Here is a 16,575-nt window from a genome sequence, read left to right on the forward strand (position 1 = left end):
GTTTTATGTTTCAGAAGATAATAGAAAGTAAAAGAGAGAGAGAAAGCAAAAAAACACAAAGTAAGGTTAAAGAAAGATATTCTGTAATAACCTAAATGGGAAAAGAATTCGAAAAAAAATAGATATATGTATATGTATAACTGAATCACTTTGCTTCACACCTGAAACTAACACAACATTTTAAGTCAACTATACTCCAATATAAAATAAAAATTAAAAAAAAAGAAAGATGGAAAGCAAATGTGGTAGCACTATTCACTTTCATCACAAATTGACAATCAAAATTTGTTACTTGAAGAAATAAAAAATGTCTCTATCTTTGATGATTTTCTTCCCTTTCTCCCAGCTTTTTGTACTACTTAAGTTTTGGTCTTAACAAACCAGTATTCCCTCAGCCTTTAGGGTTTGTCTCCAGCATAATTGACATTTGATTTTACTAGCTATTTAAGTATATGGAACCAAATAATCTTAAGCTGACTCGCTTCACTTCAGCAACTGAATAAGGCATCGAACAAACATACTTCCCAGAAAATACAAGACTTAATGAACAAAGGACAATTATTTTGCAAATGCCCCTTTCTACTGAAATTTACCTTGGGCTTGAATAGGTTGTATTATAAGATTCTTGTCCAAGGGGATTTTTAAAATGAATTTAAACACTTCATACTTTTCTGCTTGTACTTTACAGAAGAACACAGTACTATCAGCAAGCACAGACAGAAATAAATGCAACTAACAACAGCACCTTTCAAGTCAGGAAACTATAACTGAAAGAACATTCCAGCAGAGGTCAGGAGACCAGGATTCTAAACCTAGGCCTGCTGTTAACTAACTGTGTGACCTTAGGGAAGGAAGTCAACTTCAGTTCCTAACTGGAAAAGTGAAATGTTTGGAAAAAGTGGAATCAAACGGCCTTCTGCCTTTGACATTTTGCAGAGTGCTAAGGAGTTCTATGGGTTTAGGTTTATGTGCAATAAGATTATCTGATTTGCAATCTCCTGTCCCATACAGAACAAATCCCTTTATCTACTTTTGCAAAAGGGTCATTGACACTGGTGATTTGTTGCTTTTCTTATAAAGTCACAAGAATTAATCAGGTGTTTATATAAGGCTTATGCAAAATTAAATGTTCAAAAAACTTAGAAGGTGAAAGATATTCGTCTATGAGACATAAAATAAAAAGGAAAAAAGGTAGCATTTGAGTGAGATTTTTTTTTTTTTTTTTTTTTTTTTTTTTTTGTGGTACGCGGGCCTCTCACTGCTGTGACCTCTCCCGTTGTGGAGCACAGGCTCCGGACGCACAGGCTCAGCGGCCATGGCTCACGGGCCCAGCTGCTCCACGGCATGTGGGATCTTCCCGGACCGGGGCACGAACCCGTGTCCCCTGCATCGGCAGGTGGACTCTCAACCACTGCGCCACCAGGGAAGCCCTGAGTGAGATTTTTAATAGAAATGTAAAATAACACTCAAAGCCAACATTTTTTTCTTTCCTCTCTGTCAGTCATGTGAGCTGGAGAAAACTCCCATACCACCCCTTCACCTTGGGAAATTCCCATTACATACAACATAAACCGCAGCTTTGCATTAGCTTTCATAAATTATGCACTGTCTTCAGAAACTAAAGAAATTTAATTCTTCCCAGCTGGCTGACACTTCTTGTTTGATACCATCTCTTGTTTTATATTGTCTCACAGTGTTTAAGACTCAGCATCTATGAGGTACTGAATTTGCAATTAAAAAAAAATGGAATTGAACAAATCCCTTTGAAAATCTACCCCTCCATTCATTCACTCATTCATCTTTTAATGAACATTTATTGACCACCTGGTATACATAAGGCACTGTGATAGTTGTTGTAGGGGCTGGAGAGAAATTAACAGTGTATAAGGGCAGAATGACATGATGCAGTTATTATAAGTATGGATCACCTGTATGTTTGCCTAGAGTGTCTGAGCCATAGTGAGGGTATAACATAGAAAGCACTACTCAATTAGTGATCATATCAGACAAGTTCACAGTCTCTTAAGTGGGGTAGCTGACCTGTGGAATGCTGTAAAAAGAGAAGAGATTGTCCTGGGTAGAATGAACACAGCCTGGGTGCCAAGACTTCCCTGCTTTTGCCATTAGATGATTCCATAGTGATTGAATAAACATTTTCCACATGTCCTCTCATCAATCCTTACTCTGAATTTATAAAATAATTGGCCTTTAAACCATCTTGGCAAATGAAATGCAGAAACTAATGTCCAATTGCAAGAAAATGACACTGAAGTGTTTTAAAATACCATCAACATTTATGTATTCTGGAAACACCAAACCAAACACATGGTTGTCACCCCTTTACTTATATCTTTATTTTACCCCCAAATTGTCATTAAACAATCATTTTTTTCCTTCTTTGTACTTCTCATGGGGACTCACCTCGGTCTTGGTTCCGACGATGTTTCCAGTATAGTAGGATTGAAATTAAGACCAGAAGAATTACCAAGGAAACAATACTTAACAGTAGTGGAACTGAAAACCAAAAGCCTGTGGATATTGAAGGGAGAAAAGGAAAAACAAGTCATAAGTGGAAGCTGTAGAGGCAAAAAGCGAAAAAGAGACAGTTGTGATGAGTTTTTACTAGAGTTGAGCTTTCGATGAAGATTATTCTTAAATATATATATATATATATATATATATATATATATATATATACACTGAAGTCTATATTCATGACCTCACATTATTTTAATAACATTTAAATAATAATAATCACTAACATGTTTTATGTAGTTACTAAGTTGTAGGAGCTTTGAATGTGTTACCTCATTTAATCCTCTAAATAGCCCAAGAGTTAGGTCTTATTATAATTATCTAACAGATTAAAAAAACAAACAACTGAGACTCAGAGAAGTTACGTAAGCCCAAAATCAGTGTAGTAAGTGGTAGAACAAGGCTTGCTCAGAGGTCTGTTTGCCTTCAAAGCACATATTCTTTGCCATACTGTCCATTAAGTAATATGTTTATTGAGGAATTGTTGAAAAATACAGAGAAATATAAAGGAAAAGAATAATGAATCTCGTGATTCCAACCCCCAGGAATAACTCATCTCAATGTTTTTATTGTGTTGCTTCTAATCTATGCCTTTGTTATTAAATCTCTTTCCAATAGTCAATAGATGCAACTTAGCCTGAATGTCAGCCCCTCAGTGTCACTGTGTAATACAAAGGCAGAAGAAACACTCCCTGATTTGCGAGTCTCCAGCATCTTCTCCATACCTTTATCATGGAATTTGTCACATCATACTTTAACTGAGCACCTTCAGATTTGTCTAATTTCACTAGTTCTAGTGCTCGACATAATGCTTTAAGCATGAACGATTTTTAGTAAATGTTCGCAGAATGAACAAACATTATACAAAGGATGCGTAAACATTCTAAATGATATGTCAATTTTGGCACTCTTGGAAAGACATGTTCCTTTTCAGATTTTTGTTTTTCAGGGAAATTTACCCTTCACCGTGGCTGAATCTGAGGATCTCTTCACAAATGTCCAAAGCTAATACTGCAAACCTCTTGAGCAAATTTACCTAAACGCTTACTTTTTGATTAGTCTGCTTTTTCAAGGACCCCAGAAATGACTACAGGATATGTTCACTAGAGGCCACCATACCAATGAGGTCTAAACTTTTCCAGCTTTTATTGTTTACAATGCGGCCAGAAAAAAAGCAGCAATATCTTTTTATAGGAGGCTTATTGCTGAGTGCCTCATCCAGAGTTAGTGCTTCAAAACTGCATAGAGAAAGAAAACTGTGCACTAAAGTGTCCTGTCTCTAAAACCACCGCTTTCTTTATTCTCTCTCCCATAATCTTTACCTCTTGTATTGATGAGGCCCAGAGACAGCAGTTTAGATAGAAACGCAGGAGATCAAAAGAGGTCCTGAACAGGAGGCAGTTTATTTTAAAAGAGGGTGAGGAAAACATCTCAGATTGGCCCCCTTCCTAAAAGCCCCTTTCCCACAGCGTAGATTATGCAAAGGTTTCATCCTGGATGTGGCTTCTTCCAGGAAAACATCCTAATCCCTCCAGATTGAGCTGATGCTCCTTTTCCCCTCTCTCAATCCTCCCATGGTGTACCACAGCTGTCTTTTTTTTTTTTTTTAAGTAGAGAAAGGTTTATTGCAGGGCCAAAGAAGAACAGGTGGCTCATGCTGAAAAACACGAACTCCTACTATAGCTTTCTTATTGAAGGATTTATCATGAAGTTTTACAATTGCCCAGCTCCTTTTGCATTCCCTCCTAGACTAGAAGCTCCCTGTGTGAAGGGACTGAGTCCTCACTGTTGCGTTTCTGGCATAACAAATGCTCAGTTAGTAGCACGGAAGAATAAATCAATGGATGGATCTCAGCAAAAGCGTTCAGTATGTGGGCAACATACCACATTTGCCAAGGTAAAATCGGCTTTATTGGCTTCCTCAACTCTGTTTTTCTTTCCCTACTTATCCCATTCTCTCCCTTATCAGCTCCTTTGCTAAAGGCCAAGAGGCTCTGCAGAGCATTCACCACCTTGCAGGTGTGTGTCCACAAATGTGACCACGGTAAATCTTGCCCTCTCTCTCTTACCTTTGTTCACAGTTTCCCTGTAGTCGGTCACAGTCCCCAGGTGCAGTACCTGGCAGATCACCTCCTTCCCCACCTGACTCTTGGGGTCTTTGATCTGGAGGATGCTGGTGACAGACGTTGTCCCATTGGGGTGTGAGAGAATCTCAGTACTGTTCTCAATCTCTGACCCAGAGACCTTCCAGGAGATCATAGGGGCTGGGCGAGCATTGGCAGAGCAAGTGATATTTAGGTGGTCTTCAGATAGTTTATAGTGAAGGAATACTGTGGGCTGTACTGGGACAAAAAAAATGATCTGCCATCAGTTAAGCATGGTGTGAGTGCTACACTCTCCTCAGAGAGATGAGAAAAAGATCTTTACAGAAAGACAGTGGAGGCTAGAAAGATAAGGTAGCACATCCAATCCAAACTGCGGCCTTCCGGGTTCTTTCTGTGTCTAATTCTCTGAATTGCAGGATGGAGGCTGGCCTAGTACAACCCTGTGACAAGTACGATTCTCCCTGTAGTTTGCCTCTAGGAGAATTAGCTGGATGGACAGAAGGTACCTTCTCCCCCAAACAGTGCAGAGCCTAATTATCCTTTTCTCTTCCATGGGCAATGTAAGATCTCTGCCTTCTTCTGGGTACCCCTCTCAAATAGTTTGACAATGACCACCAATCGGCACCTCCACCCAAGTAGTCGGCACTTCTCAGAAGCATGAGGGCAGTTTCAGAACAGAGAGCCCGTAGGGGGGCTGCTGCTTAGAGAAAGCCTTTTTCTGTTTGGAACTGGGCCAGGGAACAAGATGCATGGAGCAGACCTGGCAAGTCCCTGCTTGAAATAGCTATACAAAACGTCAATTAGAAATTCATAGTCAGTAGTCAGAAAATCACAGAATGACAGTTGTAAGGACCGTGGAGATCACCTTATGGAGTTAACAGAATATAACTAGCTTATGAAAAAAGGACATTATTTTTAGGTCAGCTGTACCCTGTTCCCTTTCAAAAGTCCCTTGATTAATGAGTTCATTTTCTTTGGAATATACAGTTTATCTCTGCTGAGCAAATGTAAGCTTGCCTTTCTGTGGTTGGCTTTGGAGCCCACAAGATAATTAAAGGGCAATGCTAAATGAAAGCTTGTCTGTGCTCAGAAGTTCAAGAAGTGGGTGGGTGGCAGTAGCCTGGAGAAAATGAGCCTATAGGACGGTGGCTCTGTCCAGAGTGCCCAGATTACTAACATCAATAAGTCCTGGAGGAAGAGACATAAGGTAAAGGAAGACGAGTATGGTTGACGTGGCCAGATTGGCAGCAGGGTTCTCTGGTGTATCAAAGAATGACTTAGATGAAAGCTATAAGTTGTGGCTGGAAAGGATCAGTGTGGAAAAGAACTACAGAATTACTCGCTAGAAGATGCAGGAGAGTCTGCTTTTCGGGCAAAAAAATAATACAAAGATTATGAGTAAAGAAGGGGGAGTAGGAGAAAGAAAGATGAACAAAAAAGAAAAAGAAAAGGAAACAGACAGAAATGAGAAAAATATGACACAAGAAGGAAAAGGAAGAAAAATGGTGGAAAGAAGGAAGGAAGGAAAGGAGAGGGAGGGAGGGAAGAAAAAAGAGCAAGGGAGGAAAAAAGGAAAGGAAAGAGGAAGGAAGGATTGGAGGAGGGGAGAGAGAGAGAAAGACAGGGAGACAGAGGGAGAAAGAGGAATGAAAGAAATAGAAATCAAGAAGAAAGCCTGATGCAAGATCCTGCAGAGAGGACTCATTACAGGCAAAATAAGTGAAAGAAACTTGTATTTGGTGTTGTCTTACCTCCCTTGCATTCTTATTTATTGAGCCTCTTCTTATCCCATGTCCAATATTCTTGGTGTGCACGAACTCTCATTTTAACATTCCTAATAACCCCGTCTAAGTTTGTCGTTTCCCTTCTAAAACTACCACCAAGTGTGCCATCCTCCAAAGTTACCCCTTATTCCTAATTCTGAATTCTTGATCTCAGCTAAGCATCAGTTAAGAAGAAAGGAATTTTATCAAACTAAGCCTCTTGGATTTTAAAAGAACGCTTATTATTCAGTTAAATCCCTAGTAGGCATCAGGAATGAAGAGCCTCTGATGCATGTCTCCTTATCAATCCTGATACAGCTAAACTGAAACAAAATGAGAGGGACCCCTATAACTGGCTCCAGCTTAGCCCAAGCTGGCTTTGTCCTTAGATCCAAAAATACTAAAGCTGTTAGAGACCCTAGAAATGATCTACTTCACACTTCTGGTGCAGATAAATAAACTCTGGTACAGAGTGGACAGGATTCTTCTAGGGTCACATGACTGCTAATTGCAAAGCCAGGTCTGAACCACATCAGTGCTTATAGAGAACTTAACCTCACTATGGTCCTTAATTTACTCTTGTTGACAACAGTATTTGTCAGGGCAAAGACAACTCCAGGCAGAGATTCAACATAGTCCTTTGAACTCTCCAAATAACAGTAACCACAGTTACAGTAGACATGAAAGGCCAAGTGTCCTCTCATGAGCCATTCTGGGGTTAGGATCCTGAAAAACTAGGCACTACCACTACATTCCAAACATTCTGCAAAATAACATTTCAAGCCAGAGACAATGTATTCTCAGAGACTCTCACCAAAGAGAGTGAGGCAGGCTATTCCTGAGATCTTCCCAGAACCAAAGGTATTGAAGAGGCACTTGTAACACCCTTCATCTTCCAAGGTGGTATTCCAGAAGGTAATGGTTGAGTTCATGAGTCCCAGCTGGGTGATGTTTATCTTGTCCTTATAGGCAGGCTGGACTACAACCCCATGGTTCTGGCTAAAGGTGATCATGTTTTCTGGGCTTACAGCCTTGATTTTTTGCCATGTCACAATCAAAACTTCCTGGGGATCTTGCAGAGAGCATCTTAAAGAAGCAGGTGTGTTCAGCAACTCTCTTACATCTTGGGTCTCCACTTTCATCATGGAATCATAAAAAACATTTAAATTTTAATACATACACAAATATACATTTTTTTGATTAAAAACAATGCACGTTCAAAGTCAAATTTAGAAAAGATACAGAAAAATGCAAAAAAAAGAAAACGTTTACCTACCTTCCTGATGTTGCTAGAGAAATATAAGTTCAAATATTTGTTCAGTCTTTAAGAGTAGCAGAGGAGAAAAATAAGAAAGCAAAATCCCAGTGACCAGAAATTACATGAAGAATCCCTGTAGGCTGGAAATTAGGTGAAGTGAGGTTGAAGATGGAAAGTGCCAAATAGGATAGAAGCATCACCAAGTGAGTTTATGCCTGGAGCAGTAACAGGAATAAGAAAGGGCCAACGGACAATAGGCAGAGTGATTAGTTTAAGTGAAGAAGGTATAGCAGCTCTGGACATTCCACACACATACCTGCAAAGGAAGGAGCAGCAGTAGTGATGTCTGCCTTCAGGAAGCAGTGGTGAGTATAGGAACACAAGATAGAGAGATATACAGGACAGTGCTCCAGGAGGCTGATAGTACCAGAGAGATTTGACCACCAAATGACAATCTACACATTCCCCTATTTTTACTGTATGCAGTGCAGAACATAAGGTATGGCAATAATTTCTTCCCCCTCCAATGGTGCCTAGTCATATTGATATGATAGATGACTCAATGGGAGATCTCAATAAAACAAATAGCCAAACATTTGAGAAAGTTAACACAATGATAGAGGAATAATAAACTCTACAAACCCAAGAACTCACCAAATGAATAAAAATATCATAAATAAATTTAATTGTTATCATAAATAAATTTATTTATTTATTATCATAAATAAATTTTGATGTGAATAAATGTGATATCTTAAGAGTGAAAAGGAACCAGCACTGTAAATAGTAGAAACTATAGATGCAGAAAATGAGAAATGTAAACTCTTAACAGACTTAGCAGAATGAATATCACTGAAGAGTAAATTAGTAAGTAGGAAGACCAGGTCATAGAATTTTTCCAGAATGTAACACAAAGGGATAAAGATATAGAAAGGGTTAAAGAAAAATTCAAAGACTAGAATGTTTCAGCATGAGTCCAGTAAGCATTTTAAAAGGAGAGAAAGGGGAGAATAGAAGACAAAAACACTGTAAGGAACAAAAATATATTTTTCAAAATGATAAAAGGAGGAATCTAAAATAAGACACACTAATCATGAATCTTCATGCACCTAACAACATAACTCTGAAATACATAAAAACCTAATAGAACTACAAAGAAAAATCCATAAATCCATAATCATAATGAGAGAGTTTTTCATTGTTCTCTTGGAATTTTCACTTCCACATATTAAAAAAATAAGTAAGCCGCATAGCACAGGGAGATCAGCTCGGTGCTTTGTGACCACCTAGAGGGGTGGGATAGGGAGGGTGGGAGGGAGGGAGACGCAAGAGGGAAGAGATATGGGAACATATGTATATGTATAACTGATTCACTTTGTTATAAAGCAGAAACTAACACACCATTGTAAAGCAATTATACTCCAATAAAGATGTTAAAAAAAGTAAGTAAAGCAATAAAATCAAATATAAGGATATAGAACATTTGAAAAACAAATTTTTATATATAACTTATTATATATGTATGTGTAGTATGTGCATATGAGCATGTATTTGTAAACTTTTACCCAAAAGAAAACATACAATCTTTTCAAACAACATACGGAACATACCCTCAAATTGAACTTGAAATAGTGTACAAAAAAATGACCTTGAACTCTGTCCATAATGCAATAAAATGAGAAATTTACATGCTTCTTTTAACTCCTTAATTACACCAGAAATCATAACAAGAATTATAAATCACTATGAATGACAATAAGAATATCATATATTAAAATCTGTAGAAATTTACAAAGCAGTTCTCAGAGGGAAATATTTAATCCTAACTTAATTTACTGGGAAACAAGAAAGACTGAAGAAAATGAATACACACAGATATCCAAAATTCCCACCCCACCCAAGAAATGATAAAAGGAGTGAATTAATAAAGTTGAAGGCACAAATTAATAAAATGGTACACAAAATTTTGACTTAAAACACCAAATCTGTTATTTTTTTTTAAGACTAATAACACAGATAAATTGTTAGAGTAATTAGAAAAAAAGAAGGCAGCATAAACAAACAAACAATATCCACTCAACAACATCAAGCATGAAAAGACGGGCATAGCAACAAATACAAATTGGAACCCACAAGTGTTGCATAATTCCAATTTTAGTGAGGTGTACTCTTGGTAGATGTGAAAAGTTCTGGGGGGAATACCGGTTGTTAGGACTGGGGTTTCCAAAAGGTTTGTTGGGATTTTGCAGAGCAGAGATCTGAAGAAATTGCTGCTTTTAGAATAGAGAGTAGAAAAGGGATCAAAACTAGAGTTTTAACTTCTTGGGTAACTTTTCTCTCTGACTAATAATTTAGTGGAAGGTTTATAACTCTTCGCTGCATATATGAAACTCCATTTAGGGTTGGTAAATCCTATGTTGTACATGGTATGAAACTTCCCTTTCCTACCCCTGTGAAGGCTGATGTAGTACAACATCACGCAGAAGGTGATAAAAGGCCAGCAGCAAAGTGAGGTGTGTTCTCCTATGGAACCGAGGAGTAGGAAATTCAGCAGATGAGTGGAGAGCATAGGTGTATGTTTTATATGATAGACTATGTGAACCTATGTAACTTCCATATTTCATTATTTTTAGTATTTTTCTGTGAGAGGGACACACCCAAATTTAAGGCTTATTACCAGACTACCTTCCCAAAAGGCCATATTCATTCACACTCCCTTAGGCATTCCCATATCTTTACAAACATAGGGAATTATTATTTTAAACATTATTCAATTTGATAGGTGAAAAATGATATCTTAATTTAGGAAGAATTTTTTCATGTCTGGTTTTATCTAGGAAAAGTTTCTTAATATTAAATTCTTTGAAAACATTGGAAAAAATGTGGAAAGCAGAAAGAACCAGTCCTCCGAACGAATTACACACTTAAATAATTCATGCAGACAGATGAACTAACACAGCACAAACAAGAGTGGCCAAACGTTTCCACTCCAAAAACTGTGTTTCCTGGATTCCACGCAGGGGAATTGAGTATCTTTACCTTGTGCCCTGCAAAACATCATGGCAGCCAAGAACCAAATCAGTTGGAAGGTAGACAGATGACAGAAGAGCCTCCTCAACACCTGAAGACAGAAAGCAAAGTACAGAAGTGGGCATTTGGATGTGGACAAAGCTAAGGAAGCTTCAATCTAATCGCTGTTTCAGGAAATGCTGCAGCTAAAGTTTTAACCACCGGAAACCTTTGGTTTTGTGGAAGCAGAACCAGAGACTATAAATGGAAGAAATAACAGAGGGTGCTCAGGATATGGGAAGGGAAAAGCAGCAGTGTGGTTCCTTCATTATGGCCATCAATAAGCAATTTGAGGCCTTGCTTCCAAAGCCACCACTGCTGGGAAAACCAACTGCCATAAGTATACTCAGAAAACATAGAGACGGCAAATGCTGAAGAACATTCTCTCCCCAGATAATCCACATCTGTTTATATTAAAAATGTAACTCAGGTTGTAACCACTTGGCAGCATATGTGACTGCTGAGGTAGATTTTTCTGCAAATTTTGCACAGTTTATGTAAATTTTACCTTTTCAAAACCAGTAATGGCTTTATTTTTTCTTCATTGCTTTATGTTCATGTGTCTGGCAGAAATCCTTGGCCTTTTTACAAATCATGGTGGTATTTAAGGGACTATTATTCTGGGTATAATTTTGCTATAAAATGAGAGAGTGGAATGGAGACAGAATAACTTTACTCTGCAGCAGCCCCATGGCTGGCTTTGGTCTACATTAGTGTGTTCACCGTAAGGGGGTATAAGCAAGGAATGTAAATTTTCCCTATATTTTTTCCTATATTCTATATTTTTCTATAATTGAAGTATGTAAGAAATATAGGTTTCTCTGTATTTTTCTTTAACTTGAACTTTATTTCATGTTGCCATTCCAACTAGAGGTAGAGACTTAATTTCAGTCAATATCACATAATCTCTGTCAGTTTAGCCCACCAACACTTCACAATTGTCCCAAGCTCTGGCACTGCATCCACAGTCCTGGGAATGCCAAGCCGTGGGACAGGACCATTAACCCTTGGTTACAACCATCTATCCATGCTGGCACTATGTTCCCCTCAAGTCATCCTGATCATCGGTTTGTGCAATTAAATCTTGTGTTTACAGGATGTTCTCTCATGTTTCCCGATTCTCCAGATTCTGTGCTCCTGGATTCTTCTGTGCTGAACAAAGGAGAATTCTGCAAGGCTCTCTGACTAGACTCCCATGTATCTGTCCCTCTCTGTTTTACAGTTCCCTCGTCATGATGGGCAGGCTTGCCTCTTCCCACAGTTCCCCACAAGAAAGCAAGGCACAGGTGTTTTCTGTTCTTTGATTTCAACACCTACCTGTAAGTTCTATTCACCACCCTCTTGGACTCCCTACTCCCAGGGGCCAGGCACAGAGCATCCTTTTCAGGACACAAACCGACACTAGTCAGTCCCTCTTTGCTCTCCCAGCCTAGGGTTAAAGAAGCTGCTTCCTCCATCACCTTGTATTCTTCCCATCAACTTTTTCTGGGATGAAGGCCTGTCCTTGGCCTTTCAGCATTTAGGCTTTTAAAACTCAAATGCTTAGGCTTTTGCTATTTCAAAACTTTGGCTTCTGAGTGTCCATCAACAGATGAATGGATAAAGAAGATGTGAATGGATAAAGAAGATATACAATGGAATATTACTCAGCCATAAAAAGAAATGAAACTGAGTTATTTGTAGTGAGGTGGATGGACCTAGAGTCTGTCATACAGAGTGAAGTAAGTCAGAAAGAGAAAAACAAATACCGTATGCTAACACATATATATGGAATCTAAAAAAAATGGTCATGAAGAACCTAGGGGCAAGATGGGAATAAAGACACAGACCTACTAGAGAATGGACTGAGGATATGGGGAGGGGGAAGGGTAAGCTGGGACAAAGTGAGAGAGTGGCATGGACATATATACACTACCAAACGTAAAATAGATAGCTAGTGGGAAGCAGCCGCATAGCACAGGGAGATCAGCTCAGTGCTTTGTGACCACCTAGAGGGGTGGGATAGGGAGGGTGGGAGGGAGGGAGACGCAAGAAGGAAGAGATATGGGGATATGTGTATATGTATAGCTGATTCACTTTGTTATAAAGCAGAAACTAACACAACATTGTAAAGCAATTACACTCCAATTAAGATGTTAAAAAAAAAAAAAAACTTTGGCTTCTGAAACTAAAAAGTTTTCTTTGGCATTCGAATTCCACACCATCATGCCACATGGAAATCCAGGCTCTAGCGAAGGCTGTGATGAGGAATGCAAATAGTTTGGCTTTCCGAGTAAAAATCTGTCTTTTAGGATAAGAGAGAAAGCAGACACACACCAAAACACAAGATGTACGAACTGGGGGCCAGCAATGTTTAAGAAACAGAAGCACAGTGATTGAGGCCAAGGGAATTAGAAAGAAAGCTTTGCTATTAATTATATACACATTTTCTCTGGCTGACTTGAGTTCAGGCTAGCACCAATATTAGATGTGTAAGCTAGGACAAATCATTTTACCTCTCTGAAATGCAGAAAAAAATAATAGTACCAACCTTCTCTCTGTTAAAAAGACTAAATGAGATAGTATATGTAAAGCTCCTAGAACAGTGACTGATACAAATACGCACTAAATCAATGTTGTTGTTATCTCTTTGGGTTACTATGAGAATTAATTAAGCATTTAAAGTACTTAATACAGTGCCTAAGGTATGGTAAAAGCCAATATATATTAGGTAACTTAAAAAAATTCATTAATCAGATCACACAATAATGGAAATAGAGAAGTCCATTTATAACCTTTGTCAAGAGGGCCAGGGTTCAGAGGCCTGGGTCTTACCTGACAGCTGCCCATCTACTTTGCCCCTATACATACCTCTTCCCTGAAAATTTCTAGGTCCAAATCCTGATCCTGCCACATACAGTCACATGGACTTGGAAAGCTTAACCTCTCTGCCTGTTTCTCTATTTGTAAAATTGGATAATAACTCCTCCTTTGAAGGATAGTGGTGAAGATTAAGAGCACCTGGCACTCAGTAAACACTAGCTCTAAGGCCACCATTCTCCTTTATTAAGGAAAACAGTGAAATAACTGGCTGTGTGATCCTGCCAATAAACTATATACAAAAAAAAAAAAAAACCTACCTCCAGGCATTACTTGTATTTAGATTTTAATTTTTATTATTTTTATCAATTACCAATGTAAATGAAAATCCTCTCCTTCCTTCATTTTGTCATATACACAGGTCCTGAATAAACAAAATGTCTGTCTCTCGTGGATACTCAGGGTTTTAACCCTGATTTATCCAATCCTTTATGGCTTCCCAAGGCAAAGACCCAGAGGATGCAGAAAGAGGCTGGAGCATCACAGAGGGCGCCAGCTCTCCTGGACAGCCTGAGCCTGAAATTCTGCAACCCCACCCCAGGTTTCAGGGCCCAAACGGAGCCAATACAGCACCCTCTATCCCCGCCGCCAGCGCAGTTCCTGTCTGAGGATGTCAAGGATCTTCGGAGAAGCGTCTCCGGAGCCTGCGCCTGGCAGCATCCTTTCTCCAGCGCACTGGGACGGAGTACCAGAACGCCAGGAACGGCCTGTAAACCACCCTTTGGAAGGCAAAATCCGCTTCTCAGCAAGGTTAAGAGCTGAGGGGAAAGCGCTAGCAGAAATCCCACCTCCGAACCAGACTGGGGAAAGCCGCAGCCCGGCGCTCTCAGCCCGCCACCGCCCCAGGGCCGCCGGAGCGATGTCGCCCATCCTGCGCCCCCTTTCCCACGCCTGGCCCGGCTCACCAGCCACTCCATCCTCGCTCCTGGCCGCGCGGGGTGTTTGGCTTCAGCTGGGAAACCCGGAGGGATCTCACACCGGACCAGACTGAGCTCCTTCAGTTCTGTGGAGCAAGGATGCGCCCCGCCAGCGCCTGAGGAGAGCTGCCTCACTCCTCCTCCGACACAAATACCGCTCCTCCCCACCCCCGCCCCGCCCCCCAAGCAGAGGCGTGAAGGCCAGTTTTTTCCAGTTTACTTGTAGGGGATAAAATAAAATAAATAGTACTCCTCTTTTCCTATCTTCAAAACGATTCGCAGTTTTCAGAGGTGGCAACTGGGGAAACAGAAAATGTTTGAAAAAATATACACCGTTTCCATTTTCATTGTACAGACAGAAAGGAAACAGGGAGAGGTGGGAAGACATGAATTGTTCCCTGCGTTGGCGCTTGGAGGAATGGCAATCTACACTGTGCAGCTGGCAAGTGCGAAATGATTTTTGAGAAACGTTACACAGTTTCCACAATTACCACCTCGGAAAATCCAAATATTTTGAAGCTGAATTTAAACAGTAGACACTTTACAAAACAAATGGATATTTATTTTTATCCAGAACCAAATTATATATTGAAGCTATCAATGCTGTAATGATCTCTCCCCTCACGATGTGACTGGGTTTTTTCCTCTATGTGTGGAGTTTTCTTTCATTTGTACTGATGATGAGGATTCTTCTCATTTTATTTTTTTATTTTTTACAAGTTCCAGAGTTCTTGGCTCTTAAACAAACAAAGAAAGACAAACAAATCAATGAAGTGTTCAATTCCTAAAGCCTTTTCTGTTTTCCTAACACCACCCCTATGACAAGGTGCTGGGACAGAGCTTTTACCTAAGGATCCATGGGGCTGTAAATTCCAGGGCGGTAACGAAAATAATGACTGATTTTCAGAAAAACACAAACACACTGAAAGGACTAAAATATTCATGGAGTGGCAAACAGGAAACAAAAGAAAGCCAACTTATAGACATAGTGGAATTAAGATCAAATTAAGGAAATTGAAAGAAAATTCTTAAAGCTTCAAAAATGACAAGTAGAGACACCAAGAAAGAGAATCAAAGTGACTTTATTTTTTTAAACAGCTGTGTTTTATTTATTTAATTAATTATTTTTATTTTTATTTTTAGCTGCATTGTGTCTTCATTGCTGCACGCAGGATTTCTCTAGTTGCCGTGAGCGGGGTCTACCCTTCGTTGTGGTGCGCAGGCTTCTCATTGCAGTGGCTTCTCTTGCGGAGCACGGGCTCTAGGCGTGCGGGCTTCAGTAGTTGTGGTGCGTGGGCTCAGTAGTTGCAGCACGCGGGCTCTAGAGCACAGGCTCAGTAGTTGTGGTGCACGGGCTTAGTTGCTCCGCAGCATGTGGGATCTTCCCAGACCAGGGATCGAACCCGTGTCCTCTGCATTGGCAGGTGGATTCTCAACCACTGTGCAACCAGGGAAGTCCCAAACGTGACTTTTTTTTTTTTTTTTTTTTTTTTTGCGGTACGCGGGCCTCTCACTGCTGTGGCCCCTCCCGTTGCGGAGCACAGGCTCCGGACGCACAGGCTCAGCGGCCATGGCTTACGGGCCCAGCCGCTCCGCGGCATGTGAGATCTTCCCGGACCGGGGCACGAACCCGTGTCCCCTGCATCGGCAGACAGACTCTCAACCACTGCGCCACCAGGGAAGCCCCCCAAAGTGACTTTAAATGTCACAAGGCAGTGCTGGATGCAAGAAGGCAATTAGTTAACTTTCAAAATATTGAAGAAAAATAACTTTGAATTCTACGTTGTCTTTTATAAATATTGCTACAGAGGTATATTTTAAAAATACATTTAATTTTTTGATTAAATGTGTTATTCATAGAGGAAAGTGCATACATCATAATTACCCAGTATGAATCGTCATAGAGTAAACATACTTGCATAGCCAGAAGCAGATAAAAATCTGACTATTCCCAGCTCACCAGAAACTGTCCTACTCTCTTTGCCTACCCTTTCTGTCACTGCCACCTTCCCACCACTCTTACTTTCAACATCATAGACTAGACTTGCCTGTTCGTAAACTTTGTATAA

At 39.9% G+C, this 16,575-nt stretch overlaps 1 protein-coding gene across 3 annotated transcripts in view; it reads right to left on the bottom strand.

Moving 5' to 3' along the window:
* CD200 (CD200 molecule) overlaps positions 1 to 14,642 on the bottom strand; it is a 38,898-nt gene extending 24,256 nt beyond the window's left edge. Inside the window, exons 1-6 of one of the 3 annotated variants that reach the window (XM_073804227.1) lie at positions 14,495 to 14,642; positions 10,701 to 10,782; positions 7,218 to 7,538; positions 4,605 to 4,877; positions 2,422 to 2,529; positions 1,800 to 2,050 (exon numbers count right to left, since the gene is read on the bottom strand). In XM_073804227.1, coding sequence (XP_073660328.1) covers positions 2,013 to 2,050; positions 2,422 to 2,529; positions 4,605 to 4,877; positions 7,218 to 7,538; positions 10,701 to 10,782; positions 14,495 to 14,506 — 834 coding nt within the window. In that variant the 5' untranslated portion in view covers positions 14,507 to 14,642 and the 3' untranslated portion in view covers positions 1,800 to 2,012. Of the gene's footprint in view, positions 1 to 1,799; positions 2,051 to 2,421; positions 2,530 to 4,604; positions 4,878 to 7,217; positions 7,539 to 10,700; positions 10,783 to 14,494 lie in introns of those variants that run through there. The other 2 variants (XM_019923314.3, XM_073804228.1) reach the window with 2 other exon arrangements.
* Between the last annotated feature and the right edge of the window lie 1,933 nt (positions 14,643 to 16,575).

This window comes from Tursiops truncatus, chromosome 4 (genome assembly GCF_011762595.2).
Source record: "Tursiops truncatus isolate mTurTru1 chromosome 4, mTurTru1.mat.Y, whole genome shotgun sequence".
Classification (NCBI taxonomy): Eukaryota; Metazoa; Chordata; class Mammalia; order Artiodactyla; family Delphinidae; genus Tursiops; species Tursiops truncatus.